Consider the following 19,561-nt stretch of genomic DNA (forward strand, 5'->3'; position numbering starts at 1 on the left):
TATTTTTCCCAAAACAAATATGGCCGCGGAGTGCCTTCCGGTGTCTACTCACAACATCCGGTGCTCATTCAGAACCTTTTTTTTTTTTTTTTTTTTTGAGGCGCTCACCTCCTTCATTGGCTGGTTATTTTCCCGCCCATCGCTCGCGCAGTTCCCGCCTCTTCATGCGCATTCGCTCTCGTACGAACATCGCTCTCTTCTATTGGACGTCTGTGAGTCTCCTCCTGTGTCCTGCGCGCTGATTGGTCTGTGGCTTTGGTGGGCGGAAGTGTCGCCTGTGTGTTGTCCTGGCTGGCGCCGCACATGGATCCTGAATCGGTAACTAAGCCCTAGCATGGCCATGAGTCTGTATACAGTGCTCGGCTCCCCTTATGTGTACATATATACATGTGCCGGGTGACAATTGTACAAATAAACCACGTGACCCTCTATTTTAGGATTATGGCAGGGTTTCCATTGCCAGTCTGTCAGTGCAGATAGCATTGGGTGGACAGTGGGGGGAGGGCTGTCACTTAACCCTATATGTGCAAATGATATCCTTTGCAGCATCTCTTATCTGCACTGATACATTGTAACGGAACTTCACCTGCAGACAGAGATCTTTATAGTAATGGCCATGACTATTATTGCCCAGGACCTGATGCCTGACCTAGTCCTGTTTACAGAGCTGGCTGTCTGTTACAGTGTATCGGTGTAGCTAATGTGCTGCTGCTCGGTGACTCTCTGGACTTCTGATGGATCAGAACAACGGACTGTAATAGCGGGTACACACTGAGTGTAATGGTGTCTGATGTGGACATTGCTTCTGAGACTGCTGTGTATATATGATCGTAGCTATGAGGACTGTATACAGCCCAACTTTCATAGGCTATGCGCGCTGCAGCAAATTTAGCTCCACCCATTACTACATTGACTCCACCCATTCTCATCCATTTCTCTTTGTGCCGTATGCTCAGTTGTATAGCGAACCCCCAATCCTGCTCCTCTCAGTCCTGTGATGTCCCCTCTCAAAGTCTAACAACTGGGCTAAATGTCTTTAGACGTGTGTAGTAGTCACCGATCTCTCACCAAGAGGTACACTACCCAAAAGTAGCCTCTGATAGCCTTTTTATAGGACAGCGGGACAAGCTCTTATATGCCCTCTTGTGGTAAGGCCCAGTATATGATCAGACCACACGAGTGATCATTGACAGATCAGCCTGAGACAGAGCTGGAGGAGGAGTTACATGCAGCAATCCGACATCTCTATGAGCCTGAAGCCCGGAGGGTTAAGATATTGGGGTATTTAAAGGGGTAGTTTTTCAGTACAATTTAGGGGCATGCGCAGAGAGATTTATGAAACACCATCTGTTGCCCATAGAAAACTAGCACATCAGTGATTGGTTACCAAAGCCAAACTGGGTAAGATCTGTGGACAAGCCCTTTAAGCATCTGATCTGATGAGTCCTATTAACCCCATATATCTTGGCCTTGATTGGCAGGTGGTGTGATCATGGATGGTGGCGGAGCCTGCAGTATGGTGGGAAATGATAAAGGAGAACATCAGGGTGAAGAAGGGACAGCCATGGAAGACAAGGAGCTGGTGGTGGCTCCATCCGTAGTGAGCCAAGACCAGGAGCTGGTGCCCCCATTGGTGATGATGGAGGATCAGGAGTTGGCGGTGGCAACATCAATAATTACTGAAGACCAGGTGGTGGCTCCATCAGTAGTGGCTGAAGATGAGAAGATGGTGGTGGCTCCATCAGTAGTCACCCAAGACCAAGAGCTGGTGGTGGCTCCGTCAGTAGTTGCCCAAGACCAGGAGCTGGTGCCCCCATTGGTGATGACGGAGGACCAGGAGTTGGCGGTGGCAACATCAGTAATTACTAAAGACCAGGTGGTGGCTCCATCAGTAATGGCTGAAGACAAGGAGCTGGTGGTGGCTCCATCAGTAGTCACTGAGCACCACGTTGGAACCTCAGATGGAAATCATGGGGACCACGCGATGGGAGAAGAAAAGGGTGGTGATGTGGCCGTTGGTGATGGCGCTGGTGAAGTTCAACAGGAAGCAGGCGAGGAAGATGAGGGTGATGGTCCACCAATCAAGAAGTCCTGCCTTGACCAGACTGAGTTAGTTTGTGTTGAGTGTCGAGAAGATGCAGAGGGCGGGACAAATGAGAACGTAGAAGAAGCGACCGAGATGGATCCTGTGCCAGCTGACCAGACTCCAGAAGATGCCTACAGGTACCACACCCCATGCCTCTAACATGCCACCCATCTTCTTAGCAGCAGATAACACAAATAATCTGGTCACTGCTTACATGGGCATTGTCACCCAGCTTTTCTAGACCCCTGAATGGCAGATCTCACACACACTTTGTACAACATGGTGACCGGTGTCTTCTCTTACAGTCCAGCACAATATGACTTCTCCCAGCAGCCGTGGGCACTGACCGGAGCATGGGCCGAGTACACCAACGTGCCAGAGAACTTCCTGAAAGGCTGCAAGTGGTGAGTCCATACCTCAGCCCAAATCTACAGGGGGCGCCCCGTCTGGTGCATATCTAGATTGGGGAGGGGTGAAATCTCGAATTAGCTAGACTTTGAAAACTGAAAAGGGAACTCCCCCTAAAAGTGACATCTAAAACTATCAAGCCATAATGGTTAACACTGTGGCTGGATTGTTGGCTCAGTGGTTAGCACTGTTCCTAGATTGTTGGTTCAGTGGTTAGCACTGTGACCTGACTGTTGGCTCAGTGGTTAGCACTGTGGTTGGATCGTTGGCTCAGTGGTTAGCACTGTGGTTGGTTCGTTGGCTCAGTGGTTAGCACTGTGGCTTGATAGCTGGCTTGTTGAGGAGGGATGAGGCTGGATAGTAGGTTTTATAGTTAGTACTGTAGATGGCTTGGTGGTTATTATTGTAGATTGGTAGTTGTTTGGGAGATTAGAACCATGACTTGATAGTTGGTCTAGTGGTTAGCACTGTGGATTGTTAGTTTGCTCATTGGCTGGCTTTGCGATTAGGGTTGTGGCCGGATAATAGGTTATGTAGTCAGCGCTGTAGCTTAGTTTTTGGCTCAGTGGCTCAGACCCCGGCTAGGTAGTTGGTTCAGTGGCTCAGACCCCGACTGGGTAGTTTGTTCAGTGGCTCAGACCCTGGCTTTGAGTTGGCTCAGTGGCTCAGACCCCACCTGGGTAGTTGGCTCAGTGGCTCAGACCCTGGCTGGGTAGTTGGCACTGTGGCTCCGACCCTGGCTGGGTAGCTAGTTCAGACCACGTCTGGGTAGTTGGCTCAGTGGCTCAGACCCTGGTTGGGTAGTTGGCTCAGTGGCTCAGACCCCGGTTGGGTAGTTGGCTCAGTCCTTGGCTGGGTAGTTGGCTCAGTGGCTCAGACCCCGGCTGGGTAATTGGCTCAGTGGCTCAGACCCCGGCTGAGTAGTTAGTTCAGTGGCTCAGACCTCGTCTGGGTAGTTGGCTCAGTGGCTAAGACCCTGGCTGGGTAGTTGGGTCAGTATCTAGGTTCGATAGTAGACAATGTGGCTTGTTAGCTGTCTTGGTTTTAAGCAGTAGACTTGATAGCTGGCACAGTGGGCTCAGGGCATAGTGACTCAGGGCTTGGCAGGGCTCCAATATAGTTACACTGGGGTCGGGGTGACGTGACTTTCCTCCATACTTGTGTCGTCTCCTCTTCCGCTAATAACAGTCAGGAATGTTTTGGGAATTTCTTCTGTACAAATAAATATGCAAATTCTGATTTCGGGAAACTCCAGAGATTTCTCCGATGCCGTGTAATATACCAGAGTGTACCCAGGTTACCACACAGGTAGGGCTTAAAGGGGAACTCACCAGCACCGAGGGGTGAATGCACGGAGCTCCACCAGACTGGGGATTGAGCCAGGACTTATCATTGCCACATGCCAATAAAGCAGGTGGAGATCCCCTTTAAGCCACGGTCTGATGGTCCTGTATTATTGGGGTAACAGAACTTGTCTCTTAGGACGTTGGCCTCAATAACGAGCACTGGCCCTTTAAGGGCCACCAGCCTTGTTTAATGGGGCTCATAGTCCAGGACAATTGTAGGGCCGATGCCAGTGGTCACCAGCCTTACTCCATCACCACTGGACTGGAGGATTGTTTGGAGTCCGGTGGGCGGAGCTTTGTGAACATCTGCCGTTTACTTTGCTTAATTGTTTATTGTTCTGTTAATAAAGTTAAATTGTTTTATCCTTTCCCCAGGGCCCCGGATGGATCCTGTATACTAACCAATAGTGATGACAACATCCTGCGGATCTATAACCTCCCTCCAGAGCTGTACTCTGCGGAATGGGACCTACTACAGGAAATGGTATGGGGTCACCCTATAGGAGGAGGGGCAGACTCATAGCTCCCTTCTGTCTGTGTCACCCTATAGGAGGAGGGGCAGACTCATAGCTCCCTTCTGTATCACCCTATAGGAGGAGGGGCAGACTCATAGCTCCCTTCTGTCTGTGTCACCCTATAGGAGGAGGGGCAGACTCATAGCTCCCTTCTGTATCACCCTATAGGAGGAGGGACAGACTCATAGCTCCCTTCTGTCTGTATCACCCTATAGGAGGAGGGGCAGACTCATAGCTCCCTTCTGTATCACCCTATAGGAGGAGGGGCAGACTCATAGCTCCCTTCTGTATCACCCTATAGGAGGAGGGGCAGACTCATAGCTCCCTTCTTTCTGTATCACCCTATAGGAGGAGGGGCAGACTCATAGCTCCCTTCTGTCTGTATCACCCTATAGGAGGAGGGGCAGACTCATAGCTCCCTTCTGTCTGTATCACCCTATAGGAGGAGGGGCAGACGCATAGCTCCCTTCTATATCACCCTATAGGAGGAGGGGCAGACTCATAGCTCCCTTCTGTATCACCCTATAGGAGGAGGGGCAGACTCATAGCTCCCTTCTGTATCACCCTATAGGAGGAGGAGCAGACTCATAGCTCCCTTCTGTATCACCCTATAGGAGGAGGGGCAGACTCATAGCCCCCTTCTGTATCACCCTATAGGAGGAGGGGCAGACTCATAGCTCCCTTCTGTATCACCCTATAGGAGGAGGGGCAGACTCATAGCTCCCTTCTGTATCACCCTATAGGAGGAGGGGCAGACTCATAGCTCCCTTCTGTATCACCCTATAGGAGGAGGAGCAGACTCATAGCTCCCTTCTGTATCACCCTATAGGAGGAGGGGCAGACTCATAGCCCCCTTCTGTATCACCCTATAGGAGGAGGGGCAGACTCATAGCTCCCTTCTGTATCACCCTATAGGAGGAGGGGCAGACTCATAGCTCCCTTCTGTATCACCCTATAGGAGGAGGAGCAGACTCATAGCTCCCTTCTGTATCACCCTATAGGAGGAGGGGCAGACTCATAGCTCCCTTCTGTATCACCCTATAGGAGGAGGAGCAGACTCATAGCTCCCTTCTGTATCACCCTATAGGAGGAGGGGCAGACTCATAGCCCCCTTCTGTATCACCCTATAGGAGGAGGGGCAGACTCATAGCTCCCTTCTGTATCACCCTATAGGAGGAGGGGCAGACTCATAGCTCCCTTCTGTATCACCCTATAGGAGGAGGGGCAGACTCATAGCTTCCTTCTGTATCACCCTATAGGGGGAGGGGCAGACTCATAGCTCCCTTCTGTCTGTATCACCCTATAGGAGGAGGGGCAGACTCATAGCTCCCTTCTGTCTGTATCACCCTATAGGAGGAGGGGCAGACTCATAGCTCCCTTCTGTATCACCCTATAGGGGGAGGGGCAGACTCATAGCTCCCTTCTGTCTGTATCACCCTATAGGAGGAGGAGCAGACTCATAGCTCCCTTCTGTATCACCCTATAGGAGGAGGGGCAGACTCATAGCTCCCTTCTGTATCACCCTATAGGAGGAGGGGCAGACTCATAGCTCCCTTCTGTATCACCCTATAGGAGGAGGGGCAGACTCATAGCTCCCTTCTGTCTGTATCACCCTATAGGAGGAGGAGCAGACTCATAGCTCCCTTCTGTATCACCCTATAGGAGGAGGGGCAGACTCATAGCTCCCTTCTGTCTGTATCACCCTATAGGAGGAGGAGCAGACTCATAGCTCCCTTCTGTCTGTATCACCCTATAGGGGGAGGGGCAGACTCATAGCTCCCTTCTGTATCACCCTATAGGAGGAGGGGCAGACTCATAGCTCCCTTCTGTCTGTATCACCCTGTATCCTCTCTTCTTGTAGGGTCCAGTTCTTCGTATGTCGGAGGGAGACACCATTTACGATTATTGCTGGTACCCTCTGATGAATTCCTGTGACCCGGCCTCCTGCTTGTAAGTATATATGGGAGGATATATAAAGGGCGAGTCCTGTAATACAGATTCTTACATAATATGCCCTAAATGTTAGATCAGTGTACACGTTACTACGGCTGACATACTATGTGATGGCAATATGGACTGTTTCGCCCATTTGTAAATGCTGACCTCATATATGGGGTGAGACATTCCACTGTATATGTGTTGGGGTAGACACTTCATTGACTGTTGACCTGTAAAGAATCCTGTATATAGAATTATACATTTTTACTAATATATACTGTAACCAGACAGATCCTTGTATTCCCGCTCGGTTTATGGCACGCACATCGCTTGTGGTCTCCGTTGCCCCCGGCACACATCCCTGTGGTCTCTTCTGTATCGTACTGACCCGCAGAATAAACGCAACGTATTATTTATGTTCCACAGTGAAAGGGTTAATAAAATGGGGTCAATATGTTGGAGGGTCGTGCCAGTGTATTAGTGGGGTAGCCCTATGCACTGTCTTTTACGCTAACGCACTCCCCCTCAGTGTCGCCAGCAGCAGCCGTGACAACCCCATTCATATATGGGACGCCTTCACAGGAGACCTGAAGGCTTCTTACCGGGCCTACAACCATCTGGTAGGTGTCACCCTGCAGGGGGCGGGGCTTCCCGGTGGATAGACTCCCATATAATGACGCTTGTCTTCCTCAGGATGAGTTGACCGCCGCACACTCGCTGTGTTTCTCACCGGACGGCTCTCGGCTGTTTTGTGGATTCGATAAGATGGTTCGAGTGTTTGACACGTCTCGGCCCGGAAGAGACTGTGAAAGTCGCCCGACTTTCCGTAAGTTAAGGGCGAGTTGTGGATTGTCTTTTATTAGGGTTTGAACTAGTAAGTGCTGTCTTTTGGGGTTCCATTACACAATCACCCAGCTTTTAGAGGACCCTGAAAGGCAAATCTGCCTTGTTGGGTAAAATCATGTCCTACGTTCTGAGAAATCTCAGTGACAACCCCTATGGAAGCTATAATGGCGGACGTAGTCACCCAGCTTTCTGTAAAACTGATAAGAATGATCTGCATCTGTTTGTACTTTTATCCGTCTCTTGGAGAGCTGGGTGACTATGGCCATTGTTATAGATGCCACGTGGTTTTCCATCCAGCTTTCTTAGAATCCTGATTGGTGTACATGCCTGACCCTCCAGGGACTTAGTACACCTGTCACTTCTTCGGGGGCTGACAACCCTGTTGGATCTTTACCAGCCATTTCTGGGTTGTCAGAAACACATAACAGTTGTCTTTGGCTCTAGCATAGAGATATAACTGTCACCCAGCTTTCTAATAATCCTGAGAGGCATAGATGGGTAGTGATGCATCCTTTGCGCTGACAGCAGTCTCGAGCCTTATTAACACCTATGTCTCTTATCACCCAGCTTTCCCACAATCCGATCATACCACTTAGCACCCCCCAGACTTTTCTAGAGAACCTTCTTCTAATGTTTCTGCTTTCCTTGTGCAGAGAAGAAGCTGGGTCAGCCGGGGATCATCTCCTGCATGGCGTTCAGCCCGGATCAGGACATCTACGCCTGTGGCTCCTACTCCAGATGTCTGGGCCTCTACTCCTACGATGAAGGGGTGATGCTGGCCGTCCTCCATGGTCCCATAGGAGGAGTCACCCACCTGCTCTTCTCTGCAGATGGCCGCTGCGTCTTCTCCGGAGGCAGAAAGGTAAATTATATGACCAGCTGCAGATTTTATCCTATTTAAAGGGACAATAAAATCTGTTTACTGTGTTCTCACCATTTACTGCACATGCAAACTATTGCTCCCTGTTATCAGCCATGTTAAACTGTGGAGAGTCAGGCTGCGGTTAATCTCTCCCTGGCTTGATGTGGCTGATAACAGAGAACAATAGATTGTATTCCCCTGTCCTACAGTCGGCCTCTCCTGACATGGCTGATAACAGATAGTAATAGATTGTATTCCCCTGTCCTACAGTCGGCCTCTCCTGACATGGCTGATAACAGATAGTAATAGATTGTATTCCCCTGTCCTACAGTCGGCCTCTCCTGACATGGCTGATAACAGATAGTAATAGATTGTATTCCCCTGTCCTACAGTCGGCCTCTCCTCTCCTGACATGGCTGATAACAGATAGTAATAGATTGTATGCTCCTGTCCTACAGTCGGCCTCTCCTCTCCTGACATGGCTGATAACAGATAGTAATAGATTGTATTCCCCTGTCCTACAGTCGGCCTCTCCTGACATGGCTGATAACAGATAGTAATAGATTGTATTCTCCTGTCCTACAGTCGGCCTCTCCTCTCCTGACATGGCTGATAACAGATAGTAATAGATTGTATTCCCCTGTCCTACAGTCGGCCTCTCCTGACATGGCTGATAACAGATAGTAATAGATTGTATTCTCCTGTCCTACAGTCGGCCTCTCCTCTCCTGACATGGCTGATAACAGATAGTAATAGATTGTATTCCCCTGTCCTACAGTCGGCCTCTCCTCTCCTGACGTGGCTGATAACAGATAGTAATAGATTGTATTCCCCTGTCCTACAGTCGGCCTCTCCTCTCCTGACGTGGCTGATATCAGATAGTAATAGATTGTATTCCCCTGTCCTACAGTCAGCCTCTCCTCTCCTGACATGGCTGATAACAGATAGTAATAGATTGTATTCCCCTGGCCTACAGTCGGCCTCTCCTCTCCTGACATGGCTGATAACAGATAGTAATAGATTGTATTCCCCTGTCCTACAGTCGGCCTCTCTTCTCCTGACATGGCTGATAACAGATAGTAATAGATTGTATTCCCCTGTCCTACAGTCGGCCTCTCCTCTCCTGACATGGTTGATAACAGATAGTAATAGATTGTATTCCCCTGTCCTACAGTCGGCCTCTCCCCTCCTGACATGGCTGATAACAGATAGTAATAGATTGTATTCTCCTGTCCTACAGTCGGCCTCTCCTGATATGGCTGATAACAGATAGTAATAGATTGTATTCTCCTGCCCTACAGTCGGCCTCTCCTGACATGGCTGATAACAGATAGTAATAGATTGTATTCTCCTGTCCTACAGTCGGCCTCTCCTCTCCTGACATGGCTGATAACAGATAGTAATAGATTGTATTCCCCTGTCCTACAGTCGGCCTCTCCTCTCCTGACATGGCTGATAACAGATAGTAATAGATTGTATTCCCCTGGCCTACAGTCGGCCTCTCCTCTCCTGACATGGCTGATAACAGATAGTAATAGATTGTATTCTCCTGTCCTACAGTCGGCCTCTCCTGACATGGCTGATAACAGATAGTAATAGATTGTATTCCCCTGTCCTACAGTCGGCCTCTCCTCTCCTGACATGGCTGATAACAGATAGTAATAGATTGTATTCCCCTGTCCTACAGTCGGCCTCTCCTCTCCTGACATGGCTGATAACAGATAGTAATAGATTGTATTCTCCTGTCCTACAGTCGGCCTCTCCTGACATGGCTGATAACAGATAGTAATAGATTGTATTCCCCTGTCCTACAGTCGGCCTCTCCTGACATGGCTGATAACAGATAGTAATAGATTGTATTCTCCTGTCCTACAGTCGGCCTCTCCTCTCCTGACATGGCTGATAACAGATAGTAATAGATTGTATTCCCCTGTCCTACAGTCGGCCTCTCCTGACATGGCTGATAACAGATAGTAATAGATTGTATTCTCCTGTCCTACAGTCGGCCTCTCCTCTCCTGACATGGCTGATAACAGATAGTAATAGATTGTATTCCCCTGTCCTACAGTCGGCCTCTCCTCTCCTGACGTGGCTGATAACAGATAGTAATAGATTGTATTCCCCTGTCCTACAGTCGGCCTCTCCTCTCCTGACGTGGCTGATATCAGATAGTAATAGATTGTATTCCCCTGTCCTACAGTCAGCCTCTCCTCTCCTGACATGGCTGATAACAGATAGTAATAGATTGTATTCCCCTGGCCTACAGTCGGCCTCTCCTCTCCTGACATGGCTGATAACAGATAGTAATAGATTGTATTCCCCTGTCCTACAGTCGGCCTCTCTTCTCCTGACATGGCTGATAACAGATAGTAATAGATTGTATTCCCCTGTCCTACAGTCGGCCTCTCCTCTCCTGACATGGCTGATAACAGATAGTAATAGATTGTATTCCCCTGTCCTACAGTCGGCCTCTCCTCTCCTGACATGGTTGATAACAGATAGTAATAGATTGTATTCCCCTGTCCTACAGTCGGCCTCTCCCCTCCTGACATGGCTGATAACAGATAGTAATAGATTGTATTCTCCTGTCCTACAGTCGGCCTCTCCTGATATGGCTGATAACAGATAGTAATAGATTGTATTCTCCTGTCCTACAGTCGGCCTCTCCTCTCCTGACATGGTTGATAACAGATAGTAATAGATTGTATTCCCCTGTCCTACAGTCGGCCTCTCCTCTCCTGACATGGTTGATAACAGATAGTAATAGATTGTATTCCCCTGTCCTACAGTCGGCCTCTCCCCTCCTGACATGGCTGATAACAGATAGTAATAGATTGTATTCTCCTGCCCTACAGTCGGCCTCTCCTGACATGGCTGATAACAGATAGTAATAGATTGTATTCTCCTGTCCTACAGTCGGCCTCTCCTCTCCTGACATGGCTGATAACAGATAGTAATAGATTGTATTCCCCTGTCCTACAGTCGGCCTCTCCTCTCCTGACATGGCTGATAACAGATAGTAATAGATTGTATTCCCCTGGCCTACAGTCGGCCTCTCCTCTCCTGACATGGCTGATAACAGATAGTAATAGATTGTATTCCCCTGTCCTACAGTCGGCCTCTCCTCTCCTGACATGGCTGATAACAGATAGTAATAGATTGTATTCTCCTGTCCTACAGTCGGCCTCTCCTGACATGGCTGATAACAGATAGTAATAGATTGTATTCCCCTGTCCTACAGTCGGCCTCTCCTCTCCTGACATGGCTGATAACAGATAGTAATAGATTGTATTCCCCTGTCCTACAGTCGGCCTCTCCTCTCCTGACATGGCTGATAACAGATAGTAATAGATTGTATTCCCCTGTCCTACAGTCGGCCTCTCCTGACATGGCTGATAACAGATAGTAATAGATTGTATTCCCCTGTCCTACAGTCGGCCTCTCCTCTCCTGACATGGCTGATAACAGATAGTAATAGATTGTATGCTCCTGTCCTACAGTCGGCCTCTCCTCTCCTGACATGGCTGATAACAGATAGTAATAGATTGTATTCCCCTGTCCTACAGTCGGCCTCTCCTGACATGGCTGATAACAGATAGTAATAGATTGTATTCTCCTGTCCTACAGTCGGCCTCTCCTCTCCTGACATGGCTGATAACAGATAGTAATAGATTGTATTCCTCTGTCCTACAGTCGGCCTCTCCTCTCCTGACATGGCTGATAACAGATAGTAATAGATTGTATTCCCCTGTCCTACAGTCGGCCTCTCCTCTCCTGACATGGCTGATAACAGATAGTAATAGATTGTATTCCCCTGTCCTACAGTCGGCCTCTCTTCTCCTGACATGGCTGATAACAGATAGTAATAGATTGTATTCCCCTGTCCTACAGTCGGCCTCTCCTCTCCTGACATGGCTGATAACAGATAGTAATAGATTGTATTCCCCTGTCCTACAGTCGGCCTCTCCTCTCCTGACATGGCTGATAACAGATAGTAATAGATTGTATTCCCCTGTCCTACAGTCGGCCTCTCCTCTCCTGACATGGCTGATAACAGATAGTAATAGATTGTATTCTCCTGTCCTACAGTCGGCCTCTTCCCTCCTGACGTGGCTGATAACAGATAGTAATAGATTGTATTCCCCTGTCCTACAGTCGGCCTCTCCTCTCCTGACGTGGCTGATAACAGATAGTAATAGATTGTATTCCCCTGTCCTACAGTCGGCCTCTCCTCTCCTGACGTGGCTGATAACAGATAGTAATAGATTGTATTCCCCTGTCCTACAGTCGGCCTCTCCTCTCCTGACGTGGCTGATAACAGATAGTAATAGATTGTATTCCCCTGTCCTACAGTCGGCCTCTCCTCTCCTGACATGGCTGATAACAGATAGTAATAGATTGTATTCCCCTGGCCTACAGTCGGCCTCTCCTCTCCTGACATGGCTGATAACAGATAGTAATAGATTGTATTCCCCTGTCCTACAGTCGGCCTCTCCTCTCCTGACATGGCTGATAACAGATAGTAATAGATTGTATTCCCCTGTCCTACAGTCGGCCTCTCCTCTCCTGACATGGCTGATAACAGATAGTAATAGATTGTATTCTCCTGTCCTACAGTCGGCCTCTCCTGACATGGCTGATAACAGATAGTAATAGATTGTATTCCTCTGTCCTACAGTCGGCCTCTCCTCTCCTGACATGGCTGATAACAGATAGTAATAGATTGTATTCCCCTGTCCTACAGTCGGCCTCTCCTCTCCTGACATGGCTGATAACAGATAGTAATAGATTGTATTCCCCTGTCCTACAGTCGGCCTCTCCCCTCCTGACATGGCTGATAACAGATAGTAATAGATTGTATTCCCCTGTCCTACAGTCGGCCTCTCCTCTCCTGACATGGCTGATAACAGATAGTAATAGATTGTATTCCCCTGTCCTACAGTCGGCCTCTCCTCTCCTGACATGGCTGATAACAGATAGTAATAGATTGTATTCCCCTGTCCTACAGTCGGCCTCTCCTCTCCTGACATGGCTGATAACAGATAGTAATAGATTGTATTCTCCTGTCCTACAGTCGGCCTCTCCTGACATGGCTGATAACAGATAGTAATAGATTGTATTCCTCTGTCCTACAGTCGGCCTCTCCTCTCCTGACATGGCTGATAACAGATAGTAATAGATTGTATTCTCCTGTCCTACAGTCGGCCTCTCCTGACATGGCTGATAACAGATAGTAATAGATTGTATTCCTCTGTCCTACAGTCGGCCTCTCCCTTCCTGACATGGCTGATAACAGATAGTAATAGATTGTATTCCCCTGTCCTACAGTCGGCCTCTCCTGACATGGCTGATAACAGATAGTAATAGATTGTATTCCCCTGTCCTACAGTCGGCCTCTCCTGACATGGCTGATAACAGATATTAATAGATTGTATTCCCTGTCCTACAGTCGGCCTCTCCTCTCCTGACATGGCTGATAACAGATAGTAATAGATTGTATTCTCCTGTCCTACAGTCGGCCTCTCCCCTCCTGACATGGCTGATAACAGAGAACAATAGATTTGCCTGTTCCACACTACGATTGCTCTCTGTTATCAGGCCAGTTCCCACGCGGCGCCCTCCCTCCCCACAAGATCTTTACTTCATATCCCATCTCTCCAGTACTGAGATCTTCTATAGACTTCTTCCATAGTCGTCCCTTTAAGAAAGCAGTAATGTCTATATCCATCTTAAAGGGCCAGTAACGCTAATATCGGGGCCTCAGAATCTGTGGTCAGACATTAACTACTCTCCTTGCAGGACCCTGAGATCTTGTGCTGGGACGTCCGTCACCCCGGGCAGGTGTTGACCACTCTGAGACGTAACGTCGCCACCAACCAGAGGATATACTTTGATATGGATTGGTGAGTGTTGACTCCGCCCCATTCGCCCGTCTCCTCGCCATAACTGATATTACCACCTTCTGGTCTCTTCTGCCTCACAGCTCCGGTCGGTACCTGGTCAGCGGGGACACACAGGGGATGGTGTCTGTCTGGGACATGTTATCTCCACCAGAAGAGGGCGTATCGTCACCGGTACTGCAATTCCAAGGACAGAAAGACTGCATCAACGGCATCAGGTGAGAGGGCGAAACGCACACTGTAACCCCTTCCTAACATTTCATGGTGGATGTTTAAACATGGCGGTGCCGATGGCAGGTCTCAATAGTAATACAGGGATTTTACCCTAGACTGCAGTACAATAGTATTTTAGTATATGGTAGAAATTGATATAACGATTGTAGGTTCAATTTTTTTGTTTCTTTTTAACCAGATGTTGACCGCCCATTGACTATATACATCCGGGGGTCAGCGTCTATCTCTCGTAGAAGCAGAGAGAAGGCGGGGACCGATTATTAGGATCCCTGGAGTGCTGTGGGCACAGCTGTGAGAGCCGCATCATATGGCTCCTTCTCTGGGCCCCATGGTCATGTGATCAGCTAAGGGCCTGAAACTAGGAACTGCTGGGTCCTAGAGAACCCAGATCAGGAGGCTGCAATGTAAAAAAAACTTTAAATGCACCCCAAAGGTCTATTATTTATTTGGCCTTACGGGGGAGGGGGGGGGGGGGTGACGGCAAACAATGTATAAATAAAAAGTTTTTAAAAAAATGCTTATACCACATGACAGATTCTAGCTCCGCCCCACGCCTATGTGTCACCTACATAAAAATTACTGCAATGAAGAGGGAAACTTTTTTCGATTTTTTTTTTTTTTTTTTTTTTTTTTCTTCTTTATTTATGATAACAAAAAACATTAAAAAGCAACAAATTTCCCTTCCACTTTAGTGTACTGTAAATACAAAAAAATTGCAAAAATCCTAAAAACTTTTTTTATATCACCCAAAAAATTTAAATTATCTAAGAGAAAAAATTAAATATTTTACAGCTCTCAAAAAAAACAAAACAAAAAAAAAACCATGCTCAGCCCTTATCCAGGGAAAATGACCCAGTCCTGAAGGGGTTAAAGTAATTTTTCTCAATTAAAACAAAAAATAATTCTGAAAAATCTACATTTTGTCCACTAGGGGTCAGATTTTTTATTTTGTCTATGACCAGCCGGCTGCAGCGTCCCGGTATAAGATCTCTGCTTGCTGTCAGTGACTAATCTTATGTCCTTGCCCGCAGCCTGCACCCGTCTTTACCCATCCTGGCCACGACGTCGGGACAGCGGAAATTCCCAGAATCAGAAGACAGCGGAGACGAGTCCCAGCAGGAAGGAAAGCGAGCGAAACGCAGCAACGCTGGAGAGAACTCACTGCAGCTCTGGTGGTGCGGAGGCGGCAACAAGGGGGCCGAGGAGAGGGATGTAATGGCGAATGTGCCAGGCCTATAAACACAGCTGTGATGGTGTCCCATAGACACTGTGCTGCCACCTAGAGGATGATCTCTTCATTTTGTCCCATAGACTGATGTATACATGTGGGTATATTTTATATTTTGTACATATGTGTACCCCTGTAGGTATCTGTATATATTTTATACTTTGTGTACAGTCTGAACACAATAAACCGTCCCTACAACTGTATGATGCTTTTAGGGGGTGCAGTGGGGAATAGGGGAGGTGAAGCTGCAGACGGTCCCGCCATGGATCTCCGGATCTACTCACATCATCGAGATCAGATGCAGTCGGATTTTCTAGAGAAAAGAACTACTACTATGTCCGTGACCATCACTGTAAGCAGCTATCTACACATTCAAAGCTAAAGGGTTTTCTACAACTTGACCACTAGAGGGCGGCATGGGAACTGTTCTCCACAATCATTATTGCCGTTTAGTTTAGTATTCCATAGTGCTGTACATTATAAGAGGGTTTACAAATACAATACATAAGAATAATTACAATAGACTGATCGTGACCACCTAGAACAGTCATTTAGTTGTAGCTGCCAAAAGAGCTTACAATCTATGAGGGAAGGAGATAGAGACAGTAGTAATACTAACACCTAATGTACAATATGTGCCTTTATAATGGATGTAGTTGTCACATAATAAACCCATTCACTGATTTATCATTCAAACCCTAGAATGGATTTAATGAAAGTAACTACTGTAATACTGCTCTGTATATACTGGACTATAACTACTATAATACTGCTCTGTATATACTGGACTAACTACTATAATACTGCTCTGTATATACTGGACTATAACTACTATAATACTGCTCTGTATATACTGGACTATAACTACTATAATACTGCTCTGTATATACTGGACTATAACTACTATAATACTGCTCTGTATATACTGGACTATAACTACCATAATACTGCTCTGTATATACTGGACTAACTACTATAATACTGCTCTGTATATACTGGACTAACTACTATAATACTGCTCTGTATATACTGGACTATAACTACTATAATACTGCTCTGTATATACTGGACTAACTACTATAATACTGCTCTGTATATACTGGACTATAACTACTATAATACTGCTCTGTATATACTGAACTATAACTACTATAATACTGCTCCTATGTACAAGAATATAACTACTATAATACTGCTCCTATGTACAAGAATATAACTACTATAATACTGCTCCTATGTACAAGAATATAACTACTATAATACTGCTCCTATGTACAAGAATATAACTACTATAATACTACCTCCTATGTACAAGAATATAACTACTATAATACTACCTCCTATGTACAAGAATATAACTACTATAATACTACTACTATGTACAAGAATATACCTACTATAATACTGCTCCTATGTACAAGAATATAACTACTATAATACTGCTCCTATGTACAAGAATATAACTACTATAATACTACCTCCTATGTACAAGAATATAACTACTATAATACTACTACTATGTACAAGAATATACCTACTATAATACTACCTCCTATGTACAAGAATATAACTACTATAATACTGCTCCTATGTACAAGAATATAACTACTATAATACTGCTCCTATGTACAAGAATATAACTACTATAATACTACTCCTATGTACAAGAATATAACTACTATAATACTACTCCTATGTACAAGAATATAACTACTATAATACTACTCCTATGTACAAGAATATAACTACTATAATACTACCTCCTATGTACAAGAATATAACTACTATAATACTACTCCTATGTACAAGAATATAACTACTATAATACTACTCCTATGTACAATAATATACAGTCCTATGAAAAAGTTTGGGCACCCCTATTAATCTTAATCATTTTTAGTTCTAAATATTTTGGTATTTGCAGCAGCCATTTCAGTTTGATATATCTAATAACTGATGGACACAGTAATATTTCAGGATTGAAATGAGGTTTATTGTACTAACAGAAAATGTGCAATATGCATTAAACCAAAATTTGACCGGTGCAAAAGTATGGGCACCTCAACAGAAAAGTGACATTAATATTTAGTAGATCCTCCTTTTGCAAAGATAACAGCCTCTAGTCGCTTCCTGTAGCTTTTAATCAGTTCCTGGATCCTGGATAAAGGTATTTTGGACAAACAATTCAAGTTCAGTTAAGTTAGATGGTCGCCGAGCATGGACAGCCCGCTTCAAATCATCCCACAGATGTTCAATGATATTCAGGTCTGGGGACTGGGATGGCCATTCCAGAACATTGTAATTGTTCCTCTGCATGAATGCCTGAGGATTTGGAGCGGTGTTTTGGATCATTGTCTTGCTGAAATATCCATCCCCGGCGTAACTTCAACTTCGTCACTGATTCTTGAACATTATTCTCAAGAATCTGCTGATACTGAGTGGAATCCATGCGACTCTCAACTTTAACAAGATTCCCGGTGCCGGCATTGGCCACACAGCCCCAAAGCATGATGGAACCTCCACCAAATTTTACAGTGGGTAGCATGTGTTTTTCTTGGAATGCTGTTTCTTTTTGGACGCCATGCATAACGCCTTTTTTTATAACCAAACAACTCAATTTTCGTTTCCAAAATGAAGCTGCCTTGTCCAAATGTGCTTTTTCATACCTCTGGCAACTCTATTTGTGGCGTACGTGCAGAAACGGCTTCTTTCTCATCACTCTCCCATACAGCTTCTCCTTGTGCAAAGTGCGCTGTATAGTTGACCGATGCACAGTGACACCATCTGCAGCAAGATGATGCTGCAGCTCTTTGGAGGTGGTCTGTGGATTGTCCTTGACTGTTCTCACCATTCTTCTTCTCTGCCTTTCTGATATTTTTCTTGGCCTGCCACTTCTGGGCTTAACAAGAACTGTCCCTGTGGTCTTCCATTTCCTTACCATGTTCCTCACAGTGGAAACTGACAGGTTAAATCTCTGAGACAACGTTTTGTATCCTTCCCCTGAACAACTATGTTGAACAATCTTTGTTTTCCGATCATTTGAGAGCGGGCTGTCCATGTTCGGCGACCATCTAACTTAACTGAACTTGAATTGTTTTGCAGAAAGAAATGGTCCAAAATCCCTTCATCCAGGATCCAGGAACTGATTAAAAGCTACAGGAAGCGACTAGAGGCTGTTATCTTTGCAAAAGGAGGATGTACTAAATATTAATGTCACTTTTCTGTTGAGGTGCCCATATTTTTGCACCGGTCAAATTTTGGTTTAATGCATATTGCGCATTTTCTGTTAGTACAATAAACCTCATTTCAATCCTGAAATATTACTGTGTCCATCAGTTATTAGATATATCAAACTGAAATGGCTGTTGCAAATACCAAAATATTTAGAACTAAAAATGATTAAGATTAATAGGGGTGCCCAAACTTTTTCATAGGACTGTAACTTCTATAATACTGCTCCTATGTACAAGAATATAACTACTATAATACTACTCCTATGTACAAGAATATAACTACTATAATACTGCTCCCATGTACAAGAATATAACTACTATAATACTGCTCCTATGTACAAGAATATAACTACTATAATACTGCTCCCATGTACAAGAATATAACTACTATAATACTGCTCCTATGTACAAGAATATAACTACTATAATACTGCTCCTATGTACAAGAATATAACTACTATAATACTGCTCCTATGTACAAGAATATAACTACTATAATACTACTCCTATGTACAAGAATATAACTACTATAATACTGCTCCCATGTACAAGAATATAACTACTATAATACTGCTCCCATGTACAAGAATATAACTACTATAATACTGCTCCTATGTACAAGAATATAACTACTATAATACTGCTCCTATGTACAAGAATATAACTACTATAATACTGCTCCTATGTACAAGAATATAACTACTATAATACTACCTCCTATGTACAAGAATATAACTACTATAATACTGCTCCTATGTACAAGAATATAACTACTATAATACTGCTCCTATGTACAAGAATATAACTACTATAATGCTGCTCCTATGTACAAGAATATAACTACTATAATGCTGCTCCTATGTACAAGAATATAACTACTATAATGCTGCTCCTATGTACAAGAATATAACTACTATAATGCTGCTCCTATGTACAAGAATATAACTACTATAATACTGCTCCTA

General features: G+C 45.5%; 1 protein-coding gene across 1 annotated transcript; it reads left to right on the forward strand.

Annotated features, from left to right (window-relative positions):
• Nucleotides 1-249: 249 nt before the first annotated feature.
• WRAP53 (WD repeat containing antisense to TP53) lies at nt 250-15,591 on the forward strand. Its single transcript, XM_075272420.1, has 11 exons — nt 250-318; nt 1,482-2,223; nt 2,392-2,490; nt 4,216-4,324; nt 6,217-6,305; nt 6,823-6,913; nt 6,987-7,119; nt 7,793-8,001; nt 13,801-13,904; nt 13,985-14,119; nt 15,167-15,591. The coding sequence occupies exons 2-11, from the start codon at nt 1,493-1,495 to the stop codon at nt 15,372-15,374; spliced, it is 1,908 nt and encodes a 635-aa protein (XP_075128521.1). The 5' UTR covers nt 250-318; nt 1,482-1,492; the 3' UTR covers nt 15,375-15,591.
• Nucleotides 15,592-19,561: the final 3,970 nt, after the last annotated feature.

The sequence above is a fragment of the Leptodactylus fuscus genome, chromosome 5 (assembly GCF_031893055.1).
Source record: "Leptodactylus fuscus isolate aLepFus1 chromosome 5, aLepFus1.hap2, whole genome shotgun sequence".
NCBI classification, from domain to species: Eukaryota; Metazoa; Chordata; class Amphibia; order Anura; family Leptodactylidae; genus Leptodactylus; species Leptodactylus fuscus.